The sequence below is a fragment of the Muntiacus reevesi genome, chromosome 16 (assembly GCF_963930625.1).
Source record: "Muntiacus reevesi chromosome 16, mMunRee1.1, whole genome shotgun sequence".
In the NCBI taxonomy this organism is placed as follows: domain Eukaryota; kingdom Metazoa; phylum Chordata; class Mammalia; order Artiodactyla; family Cervidae; genus Muntiacus; species Muntiacus reevesi.
Genome location: NC_089264.1, coordinates 56,175,085 through 56,202,630, shown reverse-complemented (window position 1 = coordinate 56,202,630; position 27,546 = coordinate 56,175,085). Strand labels below are relative to the sequence as shown.

Here is a 27,546-nt window from a genome sequence, read left to right as displayed (position 1 = left end):
CTTTGTTTTACACTAAGTAGAAAATTGCACTAAATGATTTTGTCACCAAGGGAGGTACTAGTACAGGGCAGAACTGGTGAATTTTTTTTAAAAAATGGATGATTAGGAAAAATTCCATGGAGGAAAGATGGCCAGGTTTTAGTTTGGAGGATGTAGAGAAGGAGGAGATTCCCGTCCAGGGGAACAGCACACACACAGGCCCAGGGATGCAGAAATGCACGGCATGTCGAGAGACCGCTGAGTGTGCAGCTGGCCTGGACTGGAAGAGGCAGCAGGGAACGGGAGGACAGAGGGCATCGCAGAGGGCGTTAGGTGCACCGGTGTGCTCAGAGAGGTCAATTTCTCTTGTGCAGGAAGAGGGCAAAGAGTGGTTGAAGTGGGTGTTCTCTGGGAAATTGCCAGCTGAGGTATGATCAGCAGCATGTAGCCACAGAAGTTGATCATGAACCATTTTCAAATCCCGGTGAGACTCTTGAGAGCTTGGATGGATGCAGTGCTGTGGGGTTGGAATGCACGCCATGAGAATAAGAGCCCTGAATTCCTCCCAACACATTTCCTGAAATAGATAATTTTGTGTATTGGCTAACAGGTGCCTGGGAGCGTGGGTTCAGGTGTGGGACTGCCTGCCTTGAATCCCAGCTCTGCCGTTACTAGTTCTGGGACCAAGGGTCGGTCAGTTACCGTGTGTGTGTGTGTGTGTGTGTGTGTGTGTGTGTGTGTGTGTGTGTGCGCGTGCGCGCGCGGGCGCACTCAACTGCTGAGTTACGGGGTACGTGGGTGTGTGTGCGCACTGGGTTGCTCATTTGTGTCCGCCCCATGCACTATAGCCCGCCAGGCTCCTCTGTCCATGAGACACTGGGGATCTGTCTAACCCAGGGATTGAACCCGTGTCTCTCGCATCTCCTGCATTGGCAGGTGGATTCTTTATCACTAACACCACCTGGTAAGCCCAATTACCCTCTCTAAGCATCCCCCATAAAAGGGGGATAACCCAACCTTAAAAGGTTCCAGTAAGGAGTAAAGGAACAGGTAACTGTAGAGTGCTTCGGGCAGTTGCTGGCACATGGTCAGCACTTCAGTAAACATTAATGTGAATGCTGGTGTTAATGAGGAAACATTGCTAAGTGTTTGTTACTTTTTTGTAATTTTATTAAGCAAAACAAGTTATCTGACTATTTCTCTCTCAGCATCTCAGTCTTCCCCTCTCGAAACTTTCCAGTTGGTTTGGTGGGTAGTTACTGACGCCCCATTATGTTCTGAGCATTGTGCTCGGTGCCAGGGATACAAGGGTAAAAATGCGAAGGGTCCCGTGAAGGAGCCTGGAGACCTTTAACAGGTGGCCAGTGCCCCATACAGAAGAGTGCGGGGGAAATAGTAACAGTCCATATGCAACATGTGACCACACATGTCAGAGAGAGCATGGGAGAGAGGGGGATTACTGAATATGTTATCTCTAAATTGTTACTAGGTCATTTTCATTTTATTTTTAGTAATTTGTGTGTGTAGGGTCGGGGGGAGCTGCACCTTGAGGCTTGAAGGTTTAGTTCCCTGATGAGGGATCAAACCCCAGCCCCCTGCAATGGACATCCAGAGTGCTAACCACTGGACCGCCAGGGAAGTCCCTCATTTTGATTTTTGAAAAGCACCTCAGGGCTTCCCCGGTGGCTCAGTGGTGAAGAATCTACCTGCCAATGGAGGAGACATGAGTTTGATCCCTGATCCGGGAGGACCCCGTATGCCACAGAACAGCCAAGCCCGTGCTCCCCACAGCTAGAGGAAAGCCTGTGCAGCAACAGAGACCCAGCACAGCCAAAAATAAGATAAATAAATTAAAATTATTATTTTAAAAAAAGCACCTCCCAAGAGTGGATGGTTAAATCATATATTTGTGCAACTGTATTGATAAATTATATCATACTTTTACAATTGTATTTTATTATTCTAAGTCATAGCTTTGGGATAAGTTCTATAGTCTAGTTTCAAGGACTGGGTGTGAAATTCTGAAGAGCCGCATTAATCCTAGAAAAGTTTTAAAACGAGAGCAATGGAAGGTTGTGAGTGGTTCAAAAATGTTGGCAGTTCCGGACTTAGGATTTTAATATTTAATCTTGAACTACTTTTATATCCTTCTAGTTTCGTAGACAGAATGCCTTAAGAACTATCGTCAGAGATTTGTAACATTGTACAGGAAACAGTGATCAAAACCATCCCAAAGAGGGGGAAAAAATGCAAGAAGGCAAAGTGTTTGTCTGAGGAGGCTTTACAAATAGCTGAGAAAGAAAGAGAAGTGAAAGGCAAGGGAGAAAGGGCAATATATACCCAGCTGAATGCAGAGTTCCAGAGAATAGCAAGGAGAAATAAGAAAGCCTTCTTTAGTGAACAATGCAAGAGGAAACAATAGAATGGGGAATTAGACATCTCTTCTAAAAAATTGGAGATATCGAGGGAACATTTCTTGGGCATGGATAGCAGGATAAGGACAGAAACAGTAAGGCCCTAACAGAAGCAGAAGAGATTAAGAAGAAGTGACAAGAATACACAGAACAACTGTACAAAAATGGTCTTAATGACCCAGATAACCATGATGGTGTGATCACTCACCTAGAACCAGACATCCTAGAGTGTGAAGTCAAGTGGGCCTTAGGAAGCAGTACTATGAACAAAGCTAGTGGAGGTGATTGAATTCCAGGTGAGCTATTTCAAATCCTAAAAGATGATGCTGTTAAAGTGCTGTACTCAGTATGCCAGCAAATTTGAAAGACTCAGCAGTGGCCACAGGACTGGAAGAGGTCAGTTTTCATTCCAGCCCCAAAGAAGGGCAATAACAAAGGATTTTCAGACTACTGTACAATTTTTCTCATTTCATATACTAGCAAAGTAGTGCTCAAAATCTTTCAAGCTAGGCTTCAGCAATATGTGAACCAAGAACTTCCAGATTTACAAGCTGGGTTAGAAGAGGCAGAGGAACCAGAGATCAAATTTCCAACACTTGTTGGATTATAGAGAAAATAAGGGAATTCCTAATAAACATTTACTTCTGCTTAATTGACTACACTAAAGCCTTTGACTGTGTGGATCACAACAAACTGTGGGAAATTCTTAAAGAGATGGGAATATCAGACCACCTTGCCTGTCTCCTGAGAAAGCTGTATGTAGGTCAAGAAGCAATAGTTAGAACTGGACATGGAACAATGGACTGGTTCAAAACTGAGAAAGGAGTATATCAAGGCTGTATATTGTCACCCTGCTTAGTTAACTTATATTCAGAGTACGTCATGTGAAATGCCAGCTGGATAAATCACAGGCTGAAATCAAGACTGCCAGGAGAAATATCAGTAACCTCAGTTATGCAGATGATACCACTCAAATGGCAGAAAGCAAAGAGGAACTAAAGAGCCTCTTGATGAAAGTCAAAGAGGGGAGTGAAAAAGCTGGCTTGAAACTCAGCGTTCAGAAAACTAAGATCATGGCCTCTGGTCTCATCACTTCATGGCAAATAGATGAGGAAAAAGTGGAAGCAGTGATAGATTTATTTTCTTGGGCTCCAGAATCACTGCGGATGTTGACTGCAGCCATGAAATGAAAAGACACTTCTTCCTTGAAAGGAAGGCTATGACCAACCTAGACAGCATATTAAAAAGCAGAGACATCACTTTGCCAACAAAGGTCTGTACAGTCAAAGCTCTGGTTTTTCCAGTAGTCATGTAAGGATGTGAGAGTTAGACCATAAAGCTGGGCCCCCTCAAAATTGATGGTTTCGAGTTATGGTGCTGGAGAAGACTCTTGAGAGTTCCTTGGACTGTAAGGAGATCAAACCAGTCAATCCTAAAGGAGATCAATCCTGAATATTCGCTGGAGGGACTGATGCTGAAGCTCCAATACTTTGACCACTTGATGCTGAGAGTTGACTCATTGAAAAAGACCCTGATGCAGAGAAAGATTGAGGGCAAGAGAAGGGGGTGACAGAGGATGAGATGTTTGGATGGCATCATTGACTCAATGGACGTGAATTTGAGCAAGCTCCAGAAGATGGTGAAGGACAGGGAATCCTAGCGTGCTGCAGTTCATGGGGTTTCAAAGAGTCAGACACATCTTAGCAACTCAACAACAACAAGTCGTTTCATCAGTACCTTCTAACCTGAGACTCCAGAGAATTTTTATGGATAGAAGCCCTCTTGTGCCTCTGGCTTTCTGGAAGCCTCTGACCACTGCCATCCACTAGAAATACAACGTGAGCCACATACGTAATATAAAATATTTTGAATAACCACATTACAAGAAGTTTTTTAAAAGGTAAAACGCATTGCTGTTTTTAGTATGTGTGTGTGTGTTCTTAATTTATTTACAGGAATTTTTTTCCCCATGTGCTGTGTTTTAAAGATCTATCCATTGGGCTGGGCGGACATTTAATGCATTGTTTCTAGCTGCTGACTGCGTGGCAGCCTGGGGTCCGCCTCTCCCCTGGTAGAACGACGGACTCCCAGGACCCTCCTCTTCGCAGCCCTGCACGTAATCTCACATGGAGCCCCTCCTCCAGTGTGAGGATGTGAGGAGGTGTATGAGCTCTGTACATAGTATTGCTGGCTCGTAGGATACATATTATTTACTTGTTTAAAAAAAAAGATATCTTTATCTTATTGATGGATATACTTTAATTTTGTTCGGTGAAAATGGAGCATTGAAATTGTTGAGTCAGATCCTTTTGACTGGTGTGTGTGTGAATCGCTCAGTCATGTCCCACTCTCTGCGACCCCATGGACTATAGCCCGCCAGGCTCCTCTGTCCACAGAATTCTCCAGGCAAGCATAACTGGAATGAGTTGCTGTTTTCTACTCCAAATTATGGCTTTTTTTTTCTTCTAAGTTGTCGCTAACCAATTCAGTTCTTGTAAATGTGTTTCTCAAACAGACCCAATTGCCATGAAAAGAGGTCAGCTTTCCCAGGGTGACCAGTTACAGTTTAGGCCAAGTGCAAGTAGCCTTTATTTGCAATAAGAAAATTAAAAATTCTTGCTTTATCAGAATAGAATATATTTTTTAAAAATGAGTCAATCATCAAAGCAGCAAGTGGAAGAAAAATATTATTACCCTTAAGGAAAAAAAACCCATGGAAAATTTACACTGCAAATATACTCTTGCTTTCAAAAGTAATTAATACTCTTTGTTTCTCCAAAGAAAACTAAACAAAACCAAACAAAATTACAGTGTGTTCTTTTACTCAGCTTCTTTCTGTTCCTGGCTTCAAGGTTTGGGACTTTCCACTATAATATTTTCTTAAGGGAGGAGTAGATACTCTTAGTTCATTCATCAAAGCGCATCTGTGACCCGGAAAGACACACAGTTTGTTTCTGCAAGGAAGGAAGCACAGCAGCTGTTTAGGGTGAAGTTCTCCACATAGTCATCCTCTTGTCCCTGCTGATCTCTGCCTATTTGCCTGCAACAAGGAAAACTTTGACACAGCATCCAATTCATTTGCTTCCAAAGAATGTTCCTCTGTAGCCACTTCTGAGATCTAAGGATCACTTGTGTGTGACGAGCAGTCTTCTCTCCAAAGGCCCAAAGGGTATCGTCATTTCTTTCAGGGAGGAAGTAATGGGACGGAGTTGAGGAGGAAGATACTTATTAGAGCATACGAGAATTCAAGAACAGATAGACCGTCCTTTACAAGCGGACACTAAACTACCAGTAGATCTAGAAAGAAGGAAATGGAGCTAACCCAGAACAGAAACTTTGTATGAACCAGAATTTTCACAAGTGAGAGGCTTAGATTTTGAGACTAGGGAAAAGAGACCTATTTCTGCAGCATAATAAATTTGGACTCCTTCCCAGACACCCTGCACGCGAGAAACCTCTAATGCTTTGGGAGCATTTTTCTAGTAAGAAGATAATTTTAGCATATTGCCTGGGATTTGAGACCTTGTGGGTTAACCAGTACATTTGTGGGTGAATAAAAACTAGCAAACTGTAAATCTGCTTTCTTTTTGAATGTCACTGTAAAGTAGGACTGAACTCCGGAGGCTGGCGGCCTCCCTCACGTTCCCTCCCTCCGTCTCTTTCGTCTCCTTTCTCTCTGTCTTCTGCTTTCCTATAGTTCTCATTCCTATAACTGCTATCTCAGCAGCCTCTGGGGTTTCAGAAGATAAATCCCTGTCGCTCTGTTGTGTCCAACTTTTTTCGACCCTGTGGACTGTAACCCGCCAGGCTCCTCTGTCTGTGGGGCTTCCCAGGCAAGAATACTGGAGTGGGTTGTCATTTCTTTCTCCAAGGGATCTTTCCAACCCAGGGATCAGTCCTGTGTCTCCTGCATTGCAGGCAGATTCTTTACCCAGAGTCATCAGGAAAGTCCTTCAGAGGATAAGAGATGGAAAAAGGGAGCCACTCCCAGCTACATCCACTTACCTTCAGAAAACTTACCTTGCACACCTACTGTGTGTATGACATGTTTGCCGTACATTGGTTGATTAAAAAAAAAAAAAAGCGGAGCACGCTTGATCTTGACTTTAAGGAACTTTGATCTGGTTAATTTGTGATAAACAGCATCTCTAGACACTTTTTCTAAACTTTTTACTCCTGAGGACCCACAACTTAAACACCAAACAGTTCCACACCCTAATCTCTAAAGAAGCCCTTCTAAACCGTGAGCACTAATTTATTGTTTGAGGTTTCTGAGAATAATTTTTCTGTTTGCTTGTCCTTTCCTGGAGTTTTGGCCCAAATATCTAATATTGTCTTATGCTACATTCTATTTTGAGAAGAGTAAAAAAAAAAAAAAATGACACTCTGTACACGTGCATCTCTGGCAGATGGGATCCACAAATACCCCTGCCTCTTTTCTGCCAGTAGCCTCAGCGTCTCTGAGAAACTCGGGGCCCTGTGTACCATGCTTTGATTTGTTGGGAAAGAAAAACCAAGCTGTTACACAGGTGTGCATCAACTAATTGGTTTTGTCATTTTGTTTTTCCCTGGAGAATCTTTGCTTTTCTCTCCTGACCTAGAATTGAAAGAAGTAGGGGAGGAGGATGGTACAAGTCAGAGAATCAGAAGCCTTGAATCAGACGGATGGCTGACTATTGCCTGTGGTTGGTTGAATCCTGATAGACACTTGTTTTGAGGTTTGTGATAAATTAGACCCAACATAGAGTCTGCATTTGGTATTTTTACAAGAGTTGGAGATGCGGTTAAGATGTTTGCTTGCACTGGTGGTGGTGAAGATGAATGAATGAAAACCAACGAAGTTATATTCCAACAGTAGACGGTTTTGGGAAATGTTGAAGAAGGTGGGACTCAGGAGCCTGGGTTTCTGAACTCAACTTTGTAATTTATATGCCTGTAAGTTTGGTATTGAATATGGGGTTGCAAAGCTAATCCTTGGTACTAGTTTCTTTCCTAGGTACCAGGTCTGGAATTCACTTTCCTGCCTTTAGATGGATGGATTAGGGTCAACTTCAGCTGTTAGTAATGTGAAACTCTGGGGTATCAGTGGCTTATTTACAATAGAAATGTGTTTCCCTTTCGCATAGAAGCCTGGTAGTGGCAGTTCACTGATGCAGTGGCTCTGCTCCGCACAAGGACCTCAGGAGCCCGAGTCCCTGGCCTTCCCATTCCAGCATCCCTAGGGGGTAACCAGAGTACTGACGGTCCAAGAAGGCTTGTCTGTTCCAGACAGCAAGAAAAAATGTGCCTGCAAGCTGTTTTATGAAGAAGGTTCTTAAAAGCTGCTATACAGTCCTTGAACTTACCTCCCAATATTAGAATGTAACCTGCATAGCCATACCTAGCTACGTGGGAGGCTGGGAAATGTATTCTGGATGGCCAAGTGTCCAATAGGAAGGAAAACACTCAGAAGTGATGAACAGTTTGCAGTGTCTTCTACCTTATTTGGGAGACCCAGACACCAGGCTCCTCATGGACAAAAGGAAGATACAGAAGAGTTTGCCCACTTTATTATTTTAAAAAGTTTACACATGATTACCTATTGTATACTGTGATTATAATTTATAACAAGATTAGAAAATAAAACCACCTAGATGCAATGTGAAGCCATATCATTTACTGCTTTTCTGCTTCCAGTGCTGTTTACCACATGCTAAGTTCCTTTTATATTTGATGCTTAAGGAAAAATTTCCTTTTTGGTAAACTTCTTCTATTAGATAACTAAAACTTTATAAATTTTAGGAGCATGAAATTAAATTTCTTCTCAACTTCATGGCTCTTATTTTCTCATGTTATTTTACTGTTTCAAATATATTTATATCTTTTATATAAGCTGCTTCAAATTCTCTTTTAACTTAGATGGAGAAAAAATACCTCAGGAGTAATAAAAGAACAGCTTTTACCCTGATCCTTTACAATGTATATTTTAGAAGTTAATCTCCGAAAAACTTTTCCCTCTTAACTCCCCTACCCAATCCATAGCCTAAAAATCCTGTTTTACATTTTACATCAAATAATAAAGCTTGTCCACTAACCACTCAGGCATACTGAACAAATTACTTCAGTTATGCTGATTTTTTTTAAGGACACAACCTTTAAAAATACACATAACAAATAGAATGGTTCGCAAACAAAAAAACGCACTGAGATTTCTCCACTGTCAATGACAACCAGTTTCTCCGCCTCTGCTAAAATCTGTTTTTTCACCTGTAAAATGGGAATAGTGTGTCTCCTGTCTCCTCAGATTGTGTGGGATCAAATGAGATTGGATTAGTTACAGGACTTTGAAAATTCTGTAGGGTTCTAGACATGCTTGCTTTTGTTTCTGTATCAGAAATAAAATATACACATTTTAGTCTATGGGAGTATAGTTCTGTGCTCCCACACATAGATTTTGATTTTAGAAGAGATGGCATCCACTTCAGCGTGCTTTACCAAAAAAAAAATTAATTGAGGCTGTACTGGGTCACTTCATTGCTGCACGCGGGCTTTGTCTAGTTGTGGTGAGCAGGGCCTGCTCTCAATTTGCAGTGTGATGACGTCTCATCGCAGCGGCTTCTGTTTCAGAGCACAGGCTCTTGGGTGCAGGGGCTTCAGTAGTTGTGGAACAAGGGCTCAGGTGCTCCATGGCTTGTGGGATCTTCCCAGACCAGAGATCAAAACCCATGGATCCTGTATTGGCAGGGGGATTCTTTTTTAATTAATTAATTGATTTTAATTGGAAGCTAATCACTTTATACTATGGTGGTGGCTTTTGCCATACATTGACCTGAATCAGCCACGGGTGCACATAGGTCCCCCATCCCGAGCCCATCCCATCACTCTGGGTTGTCCCAGTGCGCCGGCTTTGAGTGCCCTGTTTGATGCCTCGAGCTGGGACTGGTCATCTGTCTCACATATGGTAATATAAATGTTTCAGTGCCATTCTCTCAGATCATCCCACCCTCGCCTTCTCCCACAGAGTCCAAAAGTCTCTTCTTTACATCTGTGTCTCTTTTGCTGGCAGGCAGATTCTTAACCACTGACCACCGGGGAAATCCTCCGTTTGCCTTTTTAATCTGCTGGCAAAAGACCAGATGATAGTTTGTTGTCCAGTGTAGTTTGTTGTCAATTTCGTAGCTTCTCCCTAATCCTCGTTTGTCCTAATACTTAATGTAGATGAGGAGTCAAGTCCTTGCATGCCACCATTTAGAATAACAGTGACCTTGAAGTTGGTCTTGGCAGCTCTGGAGTAGCTTCCGCCTTGTCATCAGTGCTCTTGTCATCAGCCTCAGGAGGACCACAGCTCTAAGGGAAGAGTGTATTGAAGACCCTGCCAAAACAGTGGAGGCCTGGAAAGTGGGCTTTATTTAATACACTTTCAGACCTGTCTGCCTTGAAAGAGTCTGGTGCTGGTAGTCACTGCGTCTGACTGATTGAATGGAAGCCAAAGAAAGATTGCTGCCCGAGGTAGATGTTTGTCTTCTCCTCTCCAACTGCTCCCTGTGAAACAATAATCAAGTGAGGAAGGTGTGTGGTTGGATTGACTGCTGGCATGGCAGCTGGACACGTTCTCTGAATATTGTTGCTTAATCATTTGATCATAGATATCCCTATTACACTGTGTTCAGGCACTAAATGCCCAAACTTGCAAAGAATATTAGGGCTGACTTGTTGATCAGCCTGCCAGACCTGAATAATCCCACCTGCTATTGAGCAGGAGGCACTGCTGCCCTTCCGCGTACAAATGGTCAGACAGCTGGAGGGAAAAGTAGTAAACCTGCCTAGCAGTTTTCTGTATGCGGCAACCGTTACTTTTAAAATCACCCAACAAGTTGCTGATTCAAGAGCATGCCCACCTGTATGCATTCTTCATTTTGTGTTGTGATTAAACTTTTGAATTTTGGAGATTGTGTTGGTTTCATCACAGGTGTTTCCCAGTACTTCTTAGAAAAACAAAATTGAGGTTATCACAATGGTCTGTAGCTCTCTTAAAATATAACTCTCCATTCAAGTTTTAATGTTTTATTTTTAATTTTTTGGAGAGGGCTGGGGAGTTTAAGCCTGTGGCTTCTCAGTAGTTATTGTAAATTATGCTACTTTGTACTTTGTGCACACTGTAAAAGGAAGTACTGTTCTTAGGTTATATTTCATATCTTAAAATTTTAATGTCCCTTTTTATAATTTGTAAGAAAATGCACATTTTATTGTGTAAGTGTGTCGAATGAGATCTTCTTATGATATATTAAATATTCTGTAGCCAGGTCATATGATTAACTTCAATCATATGTATTGTGTAGGTGTGAATGGATGAATTCATATTTACAAATACCAGTTTTCCCTCTGGATAATTTATAGTGGCTTCCATCTCATGCCCTTTAGTCTTTAAATTTGTCTTTGCAGAGTCCCCTGACTCTTTTGATTTTGGTTAACAGTCAGTGAACAGGGAGCCATAATTTCCCTTTTATTTTCCACCATCATCAGATCAGTTCCTTTTGCATACTTTCTTGAGGACCTGAGGCAGAGCAGTCTCTAAAGAAGGGTGCCTGAAATAATACTTAGACTTCATAAGCTATTTTGTTCTCATTTCATCTCTACTTCTTTAATGGCCTAGCTGCATGACATAAAGCAGCCACATGCTGTTTAAAGAGATGCCACAAACTCAAACCAGTGTGTCCTCATGTGATGCTTTGTTTCTGAGGACATGTGAGTGGCCAACGTTCTCATCTGCTTTTCTTGATCTAAATAAAAACTACCTTTTTAGTAAAAAAAACACAACTTGGTGGATGCAGACTCTTGGGAATCTTAGTTTTTCAGGGAAATGCACTGTGGTTGATGCCATTTCGAAATGTGTTTTTTCCAGTCTTTTCCCCCAAAGCCACATTTGAGTGAAGTAATTAATAGTGACTAGTAACCGAGATTTCCTGAGTGGTTATTACGTGCCTGGCTTTGTGCTGAGCGCTGTGTTCCACATCAGCTGCATGGTGCAGAAGCTGTCATCAGTTCTGTCACAGTAAGCAGACACGCCATTAGAAATTAAGCCATTTGTCTGAGCTGACACGGCTAGCCAGCGTTGGAGCTGAGATTCAAGGCTATTGACTGACTGCAGAGCTCTTGTCTGTGATAGTCATATAGCCTTGAAACAAATTTAGTTGAGTAAGCCTAGCAAAGACTTATGTTCCTAGTGAGTTTAAATTAAGAAATATTGTGTTGACCTTATGCCAAAATACTTGATAACAATACACAAAGTATGTAGTATTACAAGGCCCAAATTTAAGAACCGTTTAAATTGTGAGTTCTTGGAACATTTACCCAAGAATCTTTAACAGGAAAATCCTCAGTTACAAAGAACTCCCTATTTCAAAAACATTAAACACCTTAACTTTTTTAAAGGTAAATATAGGAGAAAGTTAGAAAATCAACACTCTCAAAACTGTTACTTTTATTAGAGCTGTCAGAAGACTGCAGCCATGGGAAAGCTCAATGGAGTAAAATGTGTAATTTTTCTGAGGCTGTGATTGACACCTCAGAGTCCTAGATAGGCCCTGCAAATAAATATAAGAAAGAGCAGAGGCACTTAAACTATTTGGGGCAAGCTTTCCTCCCCTCTGTCTGGCAGGCCAGCAGGTCAGAATTCTGAGAATTCACAGGTTTGGGGCATTTGGGGCTCATCCCCTTGTCTCCATAGTCTTCATTTTTGCCAGTTCCTTTGATTCAGGACAGTTTCACACCATGTTCTAAGCAGCCTCTGGGTGCTGCCTGGACCCCTCAGCAAACCTATAATAAATGACCCTGACCTGGAGTCCTGGCTCTCTGCTCTTGTTGCCAGAAGTCAGTGATGAAGCTGGAGGGGATGAAGAGCCTTCTTGCTGTTTCCTGACAACAAAGTTCTAGGTCCAGAGAAAATAAAGGGGCTAAGTAGTGAGTTAGAGAAGAAGGGAGAGAGAGAGGCAATGGAAGCAGACCACCGGTGAGCAGAGAAACAGTTTTAACGCTAAATTTACATACAGCAGTTTGGACCTAGGCGCCTGGCTCCTTTGGGAATAACATTGCTCAGAAAGGGTAGCCAGCAGCAGCTGCAGCTGAGACTTTGGAAGAGAGAGTTTTTCTTCTCCAAGAATGGGAGCATTGTGCAGATTGCTCCTCTGATTTCAAAAACACAGACCACAAAGAACTTCACGAATTTTCCTTTGCATAGAGGTTGAATTCTTAGCTCTTACAGAGTTAAGTCTTATTTTGGACCACTCATCTCTCATTCACGTGACCTTCTGTTGTCATGAGATAACAGCCTCTTTCCTGCCAAGGGGACTTTGCACTTGAGGTTCCCTCTTCCAGGAATGCTGTTCCCTAGTCTCTTCCCAAGGCCAGCCCCTTCTGTTTGGGGGTGACATTGTTCTTTCTTCAGACTATCCTACCAAATAGCCCATCACCAGACACAACTGGCCCCATTATCCCTAAATGGCCTCTTTTATTCATTGCTGTATTCTCAGCTTCTAGAATCATGCTTGGTATGTAGTAGAGTCCCTCTGTGCAAGAGAATGCGTGAGTAAGTGGGTGAATGAATGAATGATGAAGTATAATTCACATTTTCTGTTTTCTGAAGCCAGCGGTCAGATGGGATTTGGTAGATAAGAATGACTACCTTTTGTTTTCCCACACCAGTTGTTCTTAAAAAGTCTGGTTCCCAAAGCCAACAGCGTGAGCTCGGTAGCGCCTGGGAACTATTAGAGGTGCAGATTCCCAGGCCCCACCTCAGAGCGACTGAGTCGGAAGCTTGGGGTGAGGGTGGAGGGTGGGAGGATGGCACCCAGCGATCTGTGTTCTAGCAGGTTCTCCGGGTGACTGATGCTTGAGAACCCGGGTCTCGGATGCAGGGTCTGGCTAGGTCTATCTGATGACCTCTGTGGCCCCAGCCCTGGAGCAATGCCTGGCACAGAGTAAGCAGGAAGTGTTTGTGGAAGGAGTTCGTCTGTCTCCTCTTTGTTCACAAAGCCCTCACCCCCTGCCTCGCACACCGAGGCGCTGGGCGCACAGCAGCTGCCGAGGAAGGGGTGAGGGCCGCTCGGAGGACCAGAGCGAGGCTTTTGTGCTCTGCGCTGCAGACGTTACCAAATTTAGAATCCCAGCTCACCCATGCCTCCTTCCTGTGGCCTCCGGAGCAGAAAGGGAAATTTCCAGCTGCTGCTAGATGCTCATTTGTTTCCATTTGACCCTTCGGTTCCTGCTAGTGAGCCCAGGGGAGAGGGTGAGGAGAGGCTGGCTTGCCTCAGTCACAGACCCAACTGCGAGGAGAGCCCAGTCGCAGGGGTGGAGCCAGGCCAGCGCACTGGCGCCCAAAGGCGGCTGGAGGGGCGGCTCCTTGCCGCTCACAGACAGGCCCCTGTTCCCATGCCAAGTATGGCTCTTGGCCCAAGAGATGCCCAGCACAAGAGGGACTTTCTTGGGGCTCTCAGCCTTGCTATTTTTACACTCCGACTTGCAGGCCCTGCTTCTGGGACAGAACTGCACACAACGAAGTGGGCCACTTGGAAAGGATGCCTGTACCTTTCCACTCCTACCACTGAACCTCTTCTCCTTGAAGGCACCTTCAGTAAGAGGCAGGGATGCGGTGATGACAGGACAGAAGACCGTAAAGCTTCTTAGGTGTGAGATCCTGTAGGGAAGGGCGGGGGGGAAACAAATGGGATCTCAGCCTCCGCTGTGTGTCTGGGGGTGGAAGTTGAAGCTCAGGCTTCTAACGGGAGAGGCTGCAGATCCACAGACCAGCTGAGGTGGCCTCAGTTTACTGGATGCAGATTCAATGAGGGAGGTGAAGGAGGGAGGCCCCTACGCAGAGCCTACAGTGTCCTGGCACTGGTGTACCCAGGCTCCAGGCTGGACCTTGGCGTGGTCAGTTACCAGCTCCGTAACCCTGGTCAGGACAGCAGGCCTCAGACTCAAAGCCATTGTGTTCTTTCTTTTGTCCCCATCCCCACATACTCATATTCTAAATTCCCCCAAGCTGACTATAACTGATCTTACTCAGGCCTCTGAAAAAACAGCATCCATTTCTACATTGGGACCTAGTTGACCCCCTTGGGTTTAAACCAAACTGCTGCCTCTCTGGCCTTAGATACGGGTAACAGTGGTGTATCCTTCATAAGGCCGCAGCGGACGCTCCATGAACTCCTGCAGCGAAGGAGCTGGGTAAGCCAGCCCCCGGTCTGTCAGCGTGCCGGTGACTTTTTACTCCTGTTAACAGTGCTGCCATTACCAGCCCCTGAGAACTTCAGGCAGCATTAAGAGAACTTGGGTTTAAACCGCAAAGCCTGACTTCCTATCTTGGCTGCACTGTCCTTGCCTTCTGGAGGGGTTGATGTGAGCATTAACTGATCCCTGTTTTTTCAAGGAAAATCATACATACAAGACCATTATTTAAAACAGATAAAAATGGCGATGCTATGGTCAAAAGGGGCTTCCCAGGTGGCACTCTCGGTAAAGAACCTGCCCGCCGATGCAGGGGACGTAAGAGACGCAGGTTCAGTCCTTGGGTCGGGAAGATCCCCTGGAGAAGGGCATGGCAACCCACTCCAGTATCCTTGCCTGGAGAGTCCCATGGACAGAGGAGCCTGGTGGGCGACAGTTCGTGGGGTCACAGAGAGTCAGACAGGACTGAAACGACTTAGTGTGCGCGGTCAGAAGACTCTGGACGGGCCTGGAGTTCTACTTGCCAGCAACCCTGTCCTTCCTCCTAATCTAATAACATTTGGAAACCACCGACCTATTGAATAAGGTCCAGGGTACTTATTTAAATGTGCACATAGTTTTATATTGGAGAACTAAGCAAATCGGGGCTTTGAAGATTAAACAAAATGAAGGGTAGCGGCACTGACGTGCCTCAGAAGGCACGTTTCCTACGATTCCTTTGGAACCTATAAATGAAAAAGAAACACAATCTCCACTCCAGCCCAGAACTCTTCCCAGTTTATCACATCTTATTTTTTTGTCCACAAGAACATTCACATACACCATCAAAGGAAGTAGACGTTGCTCTTAGCGAGAAGCTCATTTTCCGGAGTATTCTGTGAAGTTGCTCAGTTTTATGAGATTGCACAGAACTGATTTCTTCAGGATTTCTCTCTTGCCGAGTGCCAAGTTCAATTCCCGTCATTTGGAACTTCGTTCATTTATTTCTCCCTTCTTCTCTCTTCATTCTTCTTTCCTATCTTCCTTTCTTCTGTCTACCCCATCTGTCTATCCATCCATCTGCCATCTCTCCACCATTCATCTGGCTCATTGTTATTGAACCCTGCTATGCTAGGTGTTGGGAATAGGATGGTGAACATGACAGGGATGCTGTCTGCCTGCCCTCATGGGACTTACATTCCTACAACCAGTATAGGGTGATGTGGAAGGGATTCTCTAAATGGCTCTGAGCTGCTAATTGCTAATTGTATTGTAAACGTTCCCACCTCACTTCCTCCACCATCATCTCATCATCAATTTTTAGCAATGAAATAACCCCCTTTTAATTTTTATTCACCTGATGCATAGAGCTGACTCATTTGAAAAGACCCTGATTCTGGGAAAGATTGAGGGCAGGAGGAGAAGGGGACAACAGAGGATGAGATGGTTGGATGGCATCAGCGACTCAATGGGCCTGGGTTTGGGTGGACTCCGGGAGTTAGTGATGGACAGGGAGGCCTGGCGTGCTGCGATTCATGGGGTCGCAGAGAGTTGGACACGACTGAGCGACTGAACTGAATTTTTATTCCAACAACATGTCAGCAGAAACTCAGCATTTAAACCAAATATAAGTGACTGGGTCTGACTGAAGACCGAACAACCCCATTCCTGCCCTGTAGCCCCAGGCCCCTTTCCATCACCTCAGACAGCCAAACTCGAAGGCTGCCGACCTTGGTGTCTCCCGCTGGTCTGACATGGTGTCATGTTCTCATAGCTCATGTGGCATGTAGCTACTCTTCACGGATGCTAGTGTCCCAGCTGTACAGACAACTAAGACATGTGTATATTCAGGCCCTCGGACCTTAAAAACCACAGAAATGCTTACTAGCGTCCTCCTTTTGTTCTTTTATTAGTTTCCATCTTGAGCTTGTTGTCTGTGAGCTGCTGGAATTCGAGAAGGGGACACCCTTGGTAGGGTTTTCTCCAACTGACTCCCAAGACCTGTGTATTTTTTCCCCATCCTAGTTGAAATACTGACGATAAAACAACAGCAGAAACAACCCTCACACCCCCTAATAAGGAGACAAGACAGAGGAGTGTGTGCACATATTTGTTTCAAGTTGTTTGTGAAAGATGCGGGTAACTTGAAATTATTTAATCATGCTTAATTTCCTGTCGGGGGAGGGGAGGTTTCCATCATAATTGGAGACAAGCGGCAGTCTCGCCTCTGACAGAGTTAAATGAGAAAAGCAAATGCTGGGTTGCCACACACCCCCACGGATGCACATCTGCGCTGCCTCTTAGCTTCTTTGTCTGCCTCTTTTTCTCATCTCGCGACGGCAGCAGTCTCGGTGACCTGATGCGGTGACATTCGCACAGGGCGAGGCCAGCCTACTTTCTTTGAGTTCGTGTACTGGCTCCAGCCTCTTATGAATGACACATCGGAAAGGGCTTCTCCTTAGAATAATGTGATCCCCAAATGTAGAGTGCAAATTGATTATGTTTTCCTACCTATGTATATTCATCCAGATGCTTGCAATTTCTCCATCATGCCTCTCTCTATGGATTTCTTACTGTGCTTCCTGTTCTCTCCTCTCTTCTCCAGTACTTTAGCCCATTTTATGAGAAAGCCCAAAATGAGATATTTAAAAGCAAATAGTTATCCAGTAAACTAATAAAATATTGATATGGTCCAGAGATGGCAGAAATTGCCCAGTAAATGTATTTTATTTGTCCCATCCTGTCCCCCACCACCCTGCACACACACACAGTGCCTAAAGAATTATTTTTTGAATTTAAAGGCCTTTGGACTTGTACATGCTTACTGGTTTGCCGCATAGCTCAGTTGGTAAAGAATCCTCCTGCAATGTAGGAGACCCCAGTTTGATTCCTGGGTTGGGAAGGTCCACTGGACAAGGAATAGGTGACCACCCACTCCAGTATTCTTGGGCTTCTCTTGTGGCTCAGCTGGTAAAGAATCTGCCCGCAATGTGGGAGACCTGGGTTCAGTCCCTGGGTTGGGAAGATCCCCTGGAGAAGGGAAAGACTATCCATTCCAGTATTCTGGCCTGGAGAATTCCATGGACTGTGTAGTGTGTGGGGTTGCAAAGAGTTGGACACGACTGAGTGACTTTCACCAGTTTGCCACAGTCCCCGCCATTCTCTATTGTGTTCCACACTGCGCTCCTCCCTGTATTTACATTACTGGTCTGTTTTTTAGAGTTCCTTTTTGAATTCCGAGGCTGTTTCAGTCTGTCTGCTCTGGGAATCTTCTGTGTACAGTTTGGAATTCCAGAGTGTTACAAAGACATGGCTGCTTTTAGGTGTTTATCATCAAATGGGAGGAGCTGTTAAAGCAGAGATAACAAGTGCAGTACTCATAAATCCAGCGACTCATCCAGAAAGCAAAGAAAACTAGAATTGTACTCGTTGCTGGGGGTGTGATCCCAAGCAGTCAATCTTACCAATTTACAAAGGGGGTCAGTAGATTTTGTGTGGAATCTTGCAGATTTTGTTTGAGTAGTTGATTCTGACTAATGGAGCTTTAGCCTGTTCATAGCGTCCTTAGAACTATAAAATGACAATAATGAGTCCTTTTATATCCATGTTATCAAGTGTCAACCTTCCAGTTCTCTCTTCCTTTCTGTATTCTCCTTCCTACCATCCTTGGTGTTTGTAGGATGGCTTTAGTTCTCATTTGGGCCATGGACACATCTGCCTGCGGAATTCTCCTCACTATTGGAACTAAGACCAGGTTTGTAGTTGTTTCTTCTTTTAATAAAACCCTCTCTCTCTCTCTCTCTCTCTCTCTCTCTCTGCTCTCTTCCATTTTCTAGCAGATATATGGAGTGACCACTCCTTTCAGACTGATCCAGATTTGCCACCTGGCTGGAAGAGAGTCCGTGACATCGCTGGCACCTATTACTGGCACATACCCACAGGGACGACTCAGTGGGAACGCCCTGTCTCCATCCCGGCAGAGCTTCAGGGTTCAAGGAAAGGGTCCCTTAGTTCTGTAACGTCATCTCCCACCCCAGAGAACGAGGTAAAATGGAGTGTCTTTCAATGGCTTAGTAGAGTGGATGTAACTTGTGATTTCTCTTTAGACTCATTGCTTCTGCCCGAACAGGTCATCAAGGTAAGCGTTCCGATTTTTATGCATGTTGCATTTGAAACCTCTGAAGTGCTTCCTCTTCGTGAATAGTGTTAATATCATCTTGCAGGGATCTTTTTATTTTTTAATGGCTTTTGGTCTCTTTAAATACCATTCCAGGTACAGAAAGTAAGAGAGGCTGATTAATGAGAAGTGGTTAAGATTCCCTGGGGCGCACTGAGGCAGTACTTGACTCTGTAGGTACCACTTCACACTGCAGGTTCCATAAAATATTTACAGAAGGAAGAGCGTCTCTTGGCCTGACGTGTTATAATTACCGCACATCTTATTAATATCCATGGGCTCATTTGATTGCACGGAGAGAATGTCTGCAGGAATAACCCTTGAGAACCCTTAAATGCTTAATTCCTAATAAAAAATAAAAAAAGAGAATTCTGTTTATTTAGCAGAAGTGACATTATTTTAGACATAATTAGCAGCAGAAATTTGTTCTATCCCTGAGGAAGAAATCTGATGTTTAAACAAAGAATTGAGGCATTAAAAAAAATTCCATCATGATAGTTGTTAATACGGAAACTCCTGCAGTGAACCTTTGTGAATCCTGATAACAAAATATTCAAGAGAATTACAGTGGGAAAAGGTCACAGTTAAGTAATGGCTTTTTTTTTTTTTCTTTTTTTTTTTGAGAAAAGAAGTTTGATTCCTGGTACACAGGCACTTCTGCCTTTTCCCTGACCACAGTCTTTTGTTCTTTAAACAACTTATTTTCTTTTACTTTGAGGACATGGAAGGAATTTGAACTGTATCTCTTACCCGAAAGCCTCTCTACATATTTGCTGCTATTATTACCCTTCCTGTCTTTAAAAGTAAACATCCTACATTATTTACTTGCTCTTCTCTAGGAGGCAGGAAGACCTACATTCCAACCACATTCTTGCTGTTACTGGGCTTCAGCATCTCACTCACTCCACCTGGGCCTCAAATTCTCCATCTTTCAAGTGCCGGTTAGGGCGAGCTATAACCCCCTGTTGATAGACTGGGGCTTCGGTTTGTTGGCACTGGGCCCTGATGGTCAGACAGCCGCTTCGGTTACACTGAACCACTTAGGATTTCATTGCTTGTCACTGAGCAATTTTGATCATTTTTTTAATTAGCATAATATTCCTCCTCCCAGAGCAAATCCCCTTCAGTCTTTTATTCACCTTGTGTGAGGTGTGCAAGGAGGTGGAGATGAACCAACTTCAGGAAGTGGAGTCCTCCTCCATGCCAGCCCAGGTGCCTCTTGGCATCTCTCCCTGGACCTCAGAGCGGCTCCCAGGAGCCGAGTGGACCCGGCCACCCCTGGCCCTCAGTGAGACGCAGAGGTCCCCCCTCATCTTCCCCTGCACTGCTTGCGTCTCTGTTAGAGACTCTCCTATTGCACCCCTTTACCATCCTCGCCTCCAGGGAGAGCCTGCAAGCTGAGAATGCCAGGCTGGGAAGGGGCATCCGGCACCAGTGTCCACCCATCACAGGCAGGGACGCCGCGGCAGAGAGAGGCCAGTGACCAGCAGCCACACTGGGTCTAGAACTCAGGGTTCCCAGATCCTCCTGAGTTCCAGGCCAGAGCTCTCCTCACGGGGCTTCCCTGGCTCTGAGATTTCGGCCCACCTGCTTTCTCTTTGTCCAGAGGTGAGATGATCAGACTGACTTTGAGAGACTGTTTCTGTTCAGTGAGCCTCTCGTCTTCCATATATGGAAGAAATGAAGTTGGTCTTGAAGCCCGCATCCTGAGGCTGCGGCGTGGGTGGGGTGAGGCCCAAGGTGGGCATCTCGGGGTTTAAGTGGCTCAGATGTTTTGCTTCTGTGATTAACGTGGAAGACTTTTTGTTTTCATATTTTCTGCATAAAGTCTTGGGCAGAACGCAGCGCAGGTGGGCTGCTGACCCGGGGAAGATGATCAGGCAGCAGAGTCCACAGTCGCATCCCTGAGCCTCCTTCTGACGCCCGCCGTCGCCTGCTCTGCCCCCGGCCTTGCCTGCTTCCCACCCCCCCACTCCCCACTGCCCAGCCCCCTTCCCAGCTCAAACTGTGTCCCAGGGCCTGCCTGCCTCCCCACCCAGTTCCTCTCCTGGAATTCAGTATTTCCATCACATCTGCACCGCTCAGCCTCCCAGTGGCTACTCATGACTTATTGTAGCTTTCAGGATAGTTTCATAAATGCCACTTCATTTGTTCCCTTCAAGACTCTTCATGTGGCAGAGAAGACAGCTGTTCTGTTCCCCACTTTTAAGAGGTAACTGGGACTCAGTGAGCTGAGTAACCAGTTCAGGGTGGGCAGATGCCCAGTTCTCAATTCCAGATCCTGTGGTCTGCCCCAGTACTGGGTGAATTTCCACCTTGAAGTTGGTTCTGTTCCTCTCTTCTGTAGCCATCATGTTGGATAAAGTCTTATCCCTCCAAGACACATGTTAACAGATGTGTAGCTTTTTGACATTTCAGAGACAGGCTCATACACAGCACTTTAATAGACCAGTGGGATGATGTTCTTCAGATCAACCTTTTGATTGTTTGCTCCATACACATTGCTCCCTGTGCATAAGGCCATCCACAGAGTCAAAGAACCAAGCAGATATAAAAGGCAGTACGTTGAAATCCTCGGGGCAGAGGGATAAGCAGGTAGTAAAGAGAAGAGGTTGGGGGAGACCCAGCCTCCCCTGTCCCAGGTCCTGCAGGTACTGACAAGGATGTTAAAGCAGAGGCACTAAGGGAAGTCAAGTATTTACAGCACCAGCTTCATAGCTTATCTCCTTACTCCTCAGAAAGCCCTATGTATCTGTACGATAGTTGTCATTCCTTTTTTATATTTGACAACCCACATGGAGACGTGAGGGAGCTTACCCAGAATTACACCCCTACCCCCTAGTGGAGTCAAGCCTGAGTGGAGGTCTGCTGGCCCCTGGCCTCACTCCAGGCTTCACCCTGTGTTTCTCAGGGGCTCTAGAGAGCCTTGGATGTCTTCATCTCACTCCAGGGGAGGGTGGTTACATATGCAGAGCCCTCTAGGAAATGACTTCTTTTCATAACATTGTGTTGTTGTTCAGTTGCTAAGTCGTGTCTGACTCTTTGCGACCCCATGAACGGCAGCATGCTAGGCTTCCTTGTCCTTCACTATCTCCTGGAGTTGGCTCAAACTCATGTTCATTGAGTTGGTGATGCCATCCAACCACCTCGTCCTCTGTCATCTGCTTCTGCTCCTGCCTTATGTCTTTCCCAGCATTAGGGTCTTTTCCAATGATTCTGCTCTTCGAATCAGGTGGCCAAAGTATTAGCGCTTCAGTTTCAGCATCAGTCCTTCCGGTGAATATTCAGGGTTGATTTCCTTTAGGATTGACTGCTTTGATTGCCTTGCTGTACAAGGGACTCTCAAGAACCTTCTCCAGCACCACAGTTCAAAAGCATCAATTCTTTGGTACTCAGCCGCAGGTGGTAATAACAGTTGAGAAAAAATGGTTATTTCTCTAATGCCATTTCTTTGATCCCTAAATAGAATCTATTTTGACTAATTTGGAAACATGAGAGAAAGCAAAATGTTAAGGGTGAGAAGAAACTTGTAATATGTCGTGTTAGAAATGCATATTTTTATACAGCTTTTTCCTGAGCTGGCTTTAAAAAAAAAAGTAAGTGCCAAATCTGTTGACTAAGCTTCACAAAAGCCTAGGACTGAAGGCTTCCTTACAGTTTGAAAATTGTACATTTCACATTCCAAAGTTCACCAGGGAAGTGTTAAGTGCAACGCATAGTGTTCCCTCTGCAGACGCCAGCAGTGTTTTTGCAAGTTTATAAACTGGCCGGGAAGCACTTGCCGCTGAAATTTGGCCCAGCGACGGTCTCCCCCCTAATCCATCAGTTTGTTCCAACTGACTTAGATGTTGCATCTTAGAGAGAAGAGAGAGCTCCACCAAATATTCTAATGAGTAGCTGTTGGCCCGTGAGCAAGTCTTCCCTAGACTCTTCCCAGCTGAAGGCCTTCCCAGTTCCTTAAGAATAAGGGCAAGGGGGGAAAAGTGGCCGCAGAGCAAGGGGGGCCCAGTCGTTTCAGGGCTGTGATCTCTCTGGGTTCCTGCTGCATCTCTCCTGGCCTCTGGGAGGGGCCTGTGCAGCTCAGTCCCCAGGAGAACAGCGTCCAAGCATTGCTTCAGAACCTGAGGATTTTCGCGTCCATTGAGAAGTAAGACGGCAACATAGAGGGACCGGTCTGTCATCATTTTCCTGAATCTCTTGACCTTCTCACGGAGCCTTGATATTTCAGAACTGGCAGGAACCTTCGAGAAGGGGCTAGTGAATGCTACGGCAGTATTTCTCAGCCCGTTAAACCAAGGGCTGTGGCCAGGGTAACCTCTGGGGCTTGCAGAACATGCTGACTCCTTGGTCTTACCCTAGGCCACTGAGCTAGACTCTCTAAGGCTGAGGCCTGAGAATCTGCCTTTATCACATGCTTTTGCCCCACCCCCAAAAGGAGGGGTGCTTCCCTGGTGGCTCAGATGGTGAAGCATCTGCCTGTGATGCAGGAGACCCAGGTTCGATCCCCGGGTTGGGAAGATTCCCTGGAGAAGGGAATGGCTCCATTATTCTTATCTGGAGAATTCCATGTACAGAGGAACCTGGCAGGCTATAGTCCATGGGGGTTCAAAGAGTTAGACACAGCTGAACAACTTGCACTTTTCCAAAAAAAGGGGGAAAAAAAAATCTTATGCTTTCCAGGAAATTTTATGCCGAGGGATTACAAAAGCTGGTCTTCTAGTGAATCTAGTCTGTTTTTATTTATGTGTCACTTCTGCTTAAATACTTCGGCCTCATCTTAGCATCTCCTGGGAATCATTGCTCTCGTTTGCCTGCTTTCTGAGCCCTTTGATCTTCATTGCATTGTGTCACTTTGTAGTATTCTTACTTGAGGCATGTCAGCCTCCCTTTCTGAGGGATTGGGACCTACCCCCCTCGTCTTGCATCCTCAGCACTTGGCACAGTGCCTGGTATGTGGCAACGTTCGTTAAATATTTGCTGAATGAAGGAATAAACTGGCTTCCTAGCGGGAGGGAGCTCTTCGCTGACTTATTGTAGCCACAGAGCTGGCACTGGAGCCCAAACTCGCCTGACTTTTCTCTAGTTTATAGTTTCTAAACTGTGCTGCTGCTCACACAGACTAATTTAATTCCACAAGCATTTGTCAATCTGTTTTCTAGTTAGATTTTTTTTTTTAAAACTGCTTGTATTATGTTTGCGTGACAAACCATAACTGTTCTTTTGATAGTGTTGCATCCAACAAAACATAGAAAGGAGTTGTAAAAGAAGGAAAAAATAAACCCATGTACATGGATACAGTGCTGGTTAACACTGACTGGCCTATTCAGAATTCCAGGTGCTCTGCCATTTATGATCAAGACCACAGCTCAAATCTTGACAGAAGAGGATTATGAGCATAATTGATAATGCTCTCTAGTCCTTGGGCTCTCAGGCATTTTGTTCTTAAATGCCTTTATTTATTTTCCCCACGGCAAGAATAGAGGATGAGGACAGTGCTGTTTCCTGGGCACCTTCGCGCAGCCAGCCCCTGCGCTGAGGGCTCACGTTCTTGACCTCTTGGCATCCACGCTCCGGTGGGAAGTCCCTTTAGCCCTGTCTGGTATGTAGGGAACTGAGTTCACAGAGCAGGTGAGGGCAGAGGCAGGGTTTGAACCCGCGCTTCCCGGACGGCTGTGTTGACTTCATAGCTTCTGAAGAGCATGCAGGAGTGAGGCGATCATGGCTTCATCAAGACCACTGTGGAATGTACATGTGCTTCCTGTCCGCCCAGCCGTCAGCGGGCTCAGCCCTTCACTCCTGCGCTCCAGTTTGCATGTTGATACCGCTTCGTAGAGACGTTCGTAGCACCTCCAGGGACTTTCTCATCCCCTTGGACCCCATCCTCAGGAAAACTCTGTTGACCTTGTCAAAGGATCAACTCTTAGTTTTCTTCCAGCAGAAGGACAGTGCATCATTTTTGTTTGATTGGAGGAACTGCTTTCTAAGATCCTGGAAGAGAAATCTGGAAGAAGAAAACTCTCAGTAGTCGAAGTTTAATACAGTCAGATTACCTTAAGGGGTTATGAGGAGCACCGTGCTGAAAGGTCACAAAGGGTCACGGCGGTGCCAGGCCCCAGGTGCCGGGTCAGTCCCCCAGAGCTCAGATTCTGGGGCCCTCTCAGACCTGAGCATGATCACCATAATCAGGATAAGGGCTGCTGCAGCCTGGCCAGGGTCATGGCAGGCACCAGGAGAGGGTGTGCCCACCGTGATACTGACACCAGCGTCTCTCAGCTGTGCGTGGCTTTGTAGCTGCATGCCTGAGAGATGATCAGTTAGAGGCTGTTGCTCACAGCGGATGGGCTCTGTCCTCCCTTTATCCTGTGTCTGTCTTTCCTGGGGCATGTTACGCCACCTGCCTTTTCCTCTTTTATTATCTTTCTCTTTTCTTTCATCCCTCACTCCCATCACCCAAACTACAGACTTTCTGTAGAACCCAAGCATCTCTGTCGGTTTCTTTTCTTTAAACTACTAGCTAAAATGGTGTATTCTCTCTTCATTAAAAAAAAACAACAGATGAATAAGTGATATCATTCTTAAAATTTAAGACAAGTTGTTTTGTCCTTCATTGCCCTTGATTTTATTTATTTACTTATTTATTTTTGCCCTTGATTTTAAAAAAGAAAAGTTATGGTCACTTATGTGAAGGAGAACATTTCTCATCTTCATTGTCAGTGAAAATTTTAAATTTAGGAGGGAAAAAAAGACTGGCTTGTTCATAGTAAATAACACTAGTTTCCATTTTTCTTTGCTTGAGTTCCGTGCTAAAGGGTTTATTTAGGAATACTTACATGTTATTTTAAGATTTTGCAAAATCACTGTATATCACCTTTGTTTATTTAAATCTATGAAAGGTGATTGTAGGAAGTTTGCCCGTTGACTCATGTCTCCGTAGCATGAGAGCTGAATTCATACAGTCTTAGACGCATAATCAACTTCTACTTTACAGGGACTCCTGCAGCCAAAGAGTAAATATAAATGTCTAAAAAAATTTAAACACACACGTACAAAGAAATGTCTGATTAAATGCCGGAGCATTTTCTGAAAACTTGTTTTTAAAAATGCTCTTCTTTCACTCTCTAAAATCCCAACAGTGTTTTTGGAGTATGATTTCTGATTTCAGATTACTTTTGTCAGACACATACCTTTTTAAAAATTTTCTTCACAAGAATGCAGTTAGGGATAGAACACAAAACCCCACACCCATGTTAGGGGGTTCACAGGTACCCCCCCAACCGACAGGTTGAAGATTTTCCTGTAGTATTTTCTCCTCAGTGAAAACCGAATACTTTTTGGAGAATGGAGTGAGGAAAAAGGTGAGGGGCTGTTCCCTCATGTTCCGTGCTCGGTAAAAGAGATCATTTTAAAAAATGAATAGACACAGTGGTCTAAGTTTAAAAAACTGCAGGTCAGCTGCCTAATCCAGAAAAGAAAGCAGCAGTAACGCCAGCTGTGCAGTGATGATAGATCCAAATTTGAGATGATTTTTCCCTTAGAGAGGCCTTCAGAGCAAATAAATGCATTTGTCAATACCTGGGACGTTTGAACTCAGCCACTTCTGTTTTGAGTGGCTTTGAAAATTGTATTCATTGTGTGCCGAAGCTATGGGTCAGTACTACCGTCTCATTTTCAAAGAACTTTAGTTGAAAAGTTACTTAGTGGAAGAGTTTCTCCCGTTGACTTATTCAAGAAAAGAGATCTGCCTGACAAATCAGTGGAACAAGTTCATGAGAGTGTACTTGGGTGTCTTATTAGTATCACTTAATTCCCCAAATGTCACATGGAAAATATTTGAATATTCAGTTAATGGAGTAGAAAGAAAAAAGATGTTCCCATGTTATCCAAGGTTAATAAAGGAAGGAGTCCTTTAGATTCTAGGTCTCTTGCAAGAGGTTTGCCAGCAAGGCAAGGCTTCACGCTTTGTCCTATAACTATGTTTAGGAAAGCATTTTGTGATCGAATATTAATTTGTGAAGAGGCTTGGGTGGCAAGGAGGTAGAGCTTTGTATGAATGAGGGGAATTTACATTAGATTGTCTAGACTCTTTTTTTATTAGATTAAATCTCAGCAAGATGAGGTCAGGCAGGGTTCCTTACCCTCCTTTGTTATTGGTTTTTTCCTAAGTGGAGATAATTTGGCCGCTAGTTTTGTTATGCCCCTAACTATGGACACTCCCCCTTTTTTAACCAGCTCATTGACCAGCATACCTCAAGAAAACAGTTCTTTTGGTCACAAGAAGAGAAAAAATCCTTACGGAATTAGGCATGCTAGGCCTTTAATACTTTGATGCATATTGTGTGAAGACCGCATGTAGATAGTAACTTCACTGTCTGGTAATGACATTCAGCCATGTGTCTTGGTAAGCAATTAAAGCGCCCCGCTGCCCTGGGCCTCCAGTGACGATGTGGATCTAGGGAGAGCAAGCTACGTGTTGCTGTCAGAGTGAATTTGTTCCCTAACCCATCCGTGAATATCAATGCTAACAACAGTGTCTTGTGTGTGTGTGTTTTCTTTTCTTTTCTTTCCTTTTCTTTTATTATTTTCTTTTTTTTTTTAAATCAATGTGCTTTTTCCTATGTGAATAATTATATGTCTAGAAACAGCCATGGAGTGATTTTGCTGTTCTGAATGGGGGAAAGATTAATAGTGACATTTGGAAGGCAAGTATATGGTCAGATTTTAGCTCATTCAATATTTTGTCCTTTTTGCATGGCTGTGGCTGCATCTTCTTTGTGAACATCATGCATTCTGCAG

The 27,546-nt window shown here is 44.5% G+C and overlaps 1 protein-coding gene across 10 annotated transcripts in view; it reads left to right on the top strand.

Moving 5' to 3' along the window:
- The window catches only part of APBB2 (amyloid beta precursor protein binding family B member 2), a 357,434-nt gene that overhangs the window by 224,494 nt on the left and 105,394 nt on the right, over positions 1 to 27,546 (top strand). For 6 of the 10 annotated variants that reach the window (XM_065907600.1, XM_065907601.1, XM_065907603.1 and 3 more), the window contains 2 exons: positions 18,413 to 18,621; positions 27,390 to 27,452. In XM_065907600.1, the coding sequence (XP_065763672.1) occupies positions 18,413 to 18,621; positions 27,390 to 27,452 (272 nt within the window). The remainder of the gene's footprint in view (positions 1 to 18,412; positions 18,622 to 27,389; positions 27,453 to 27,546) is intronic. The other 4 variants (XM_065907606.1, XM_065907605.1, XM_065907602.1 and 1 more) reach the window with 3 other exon arrangements.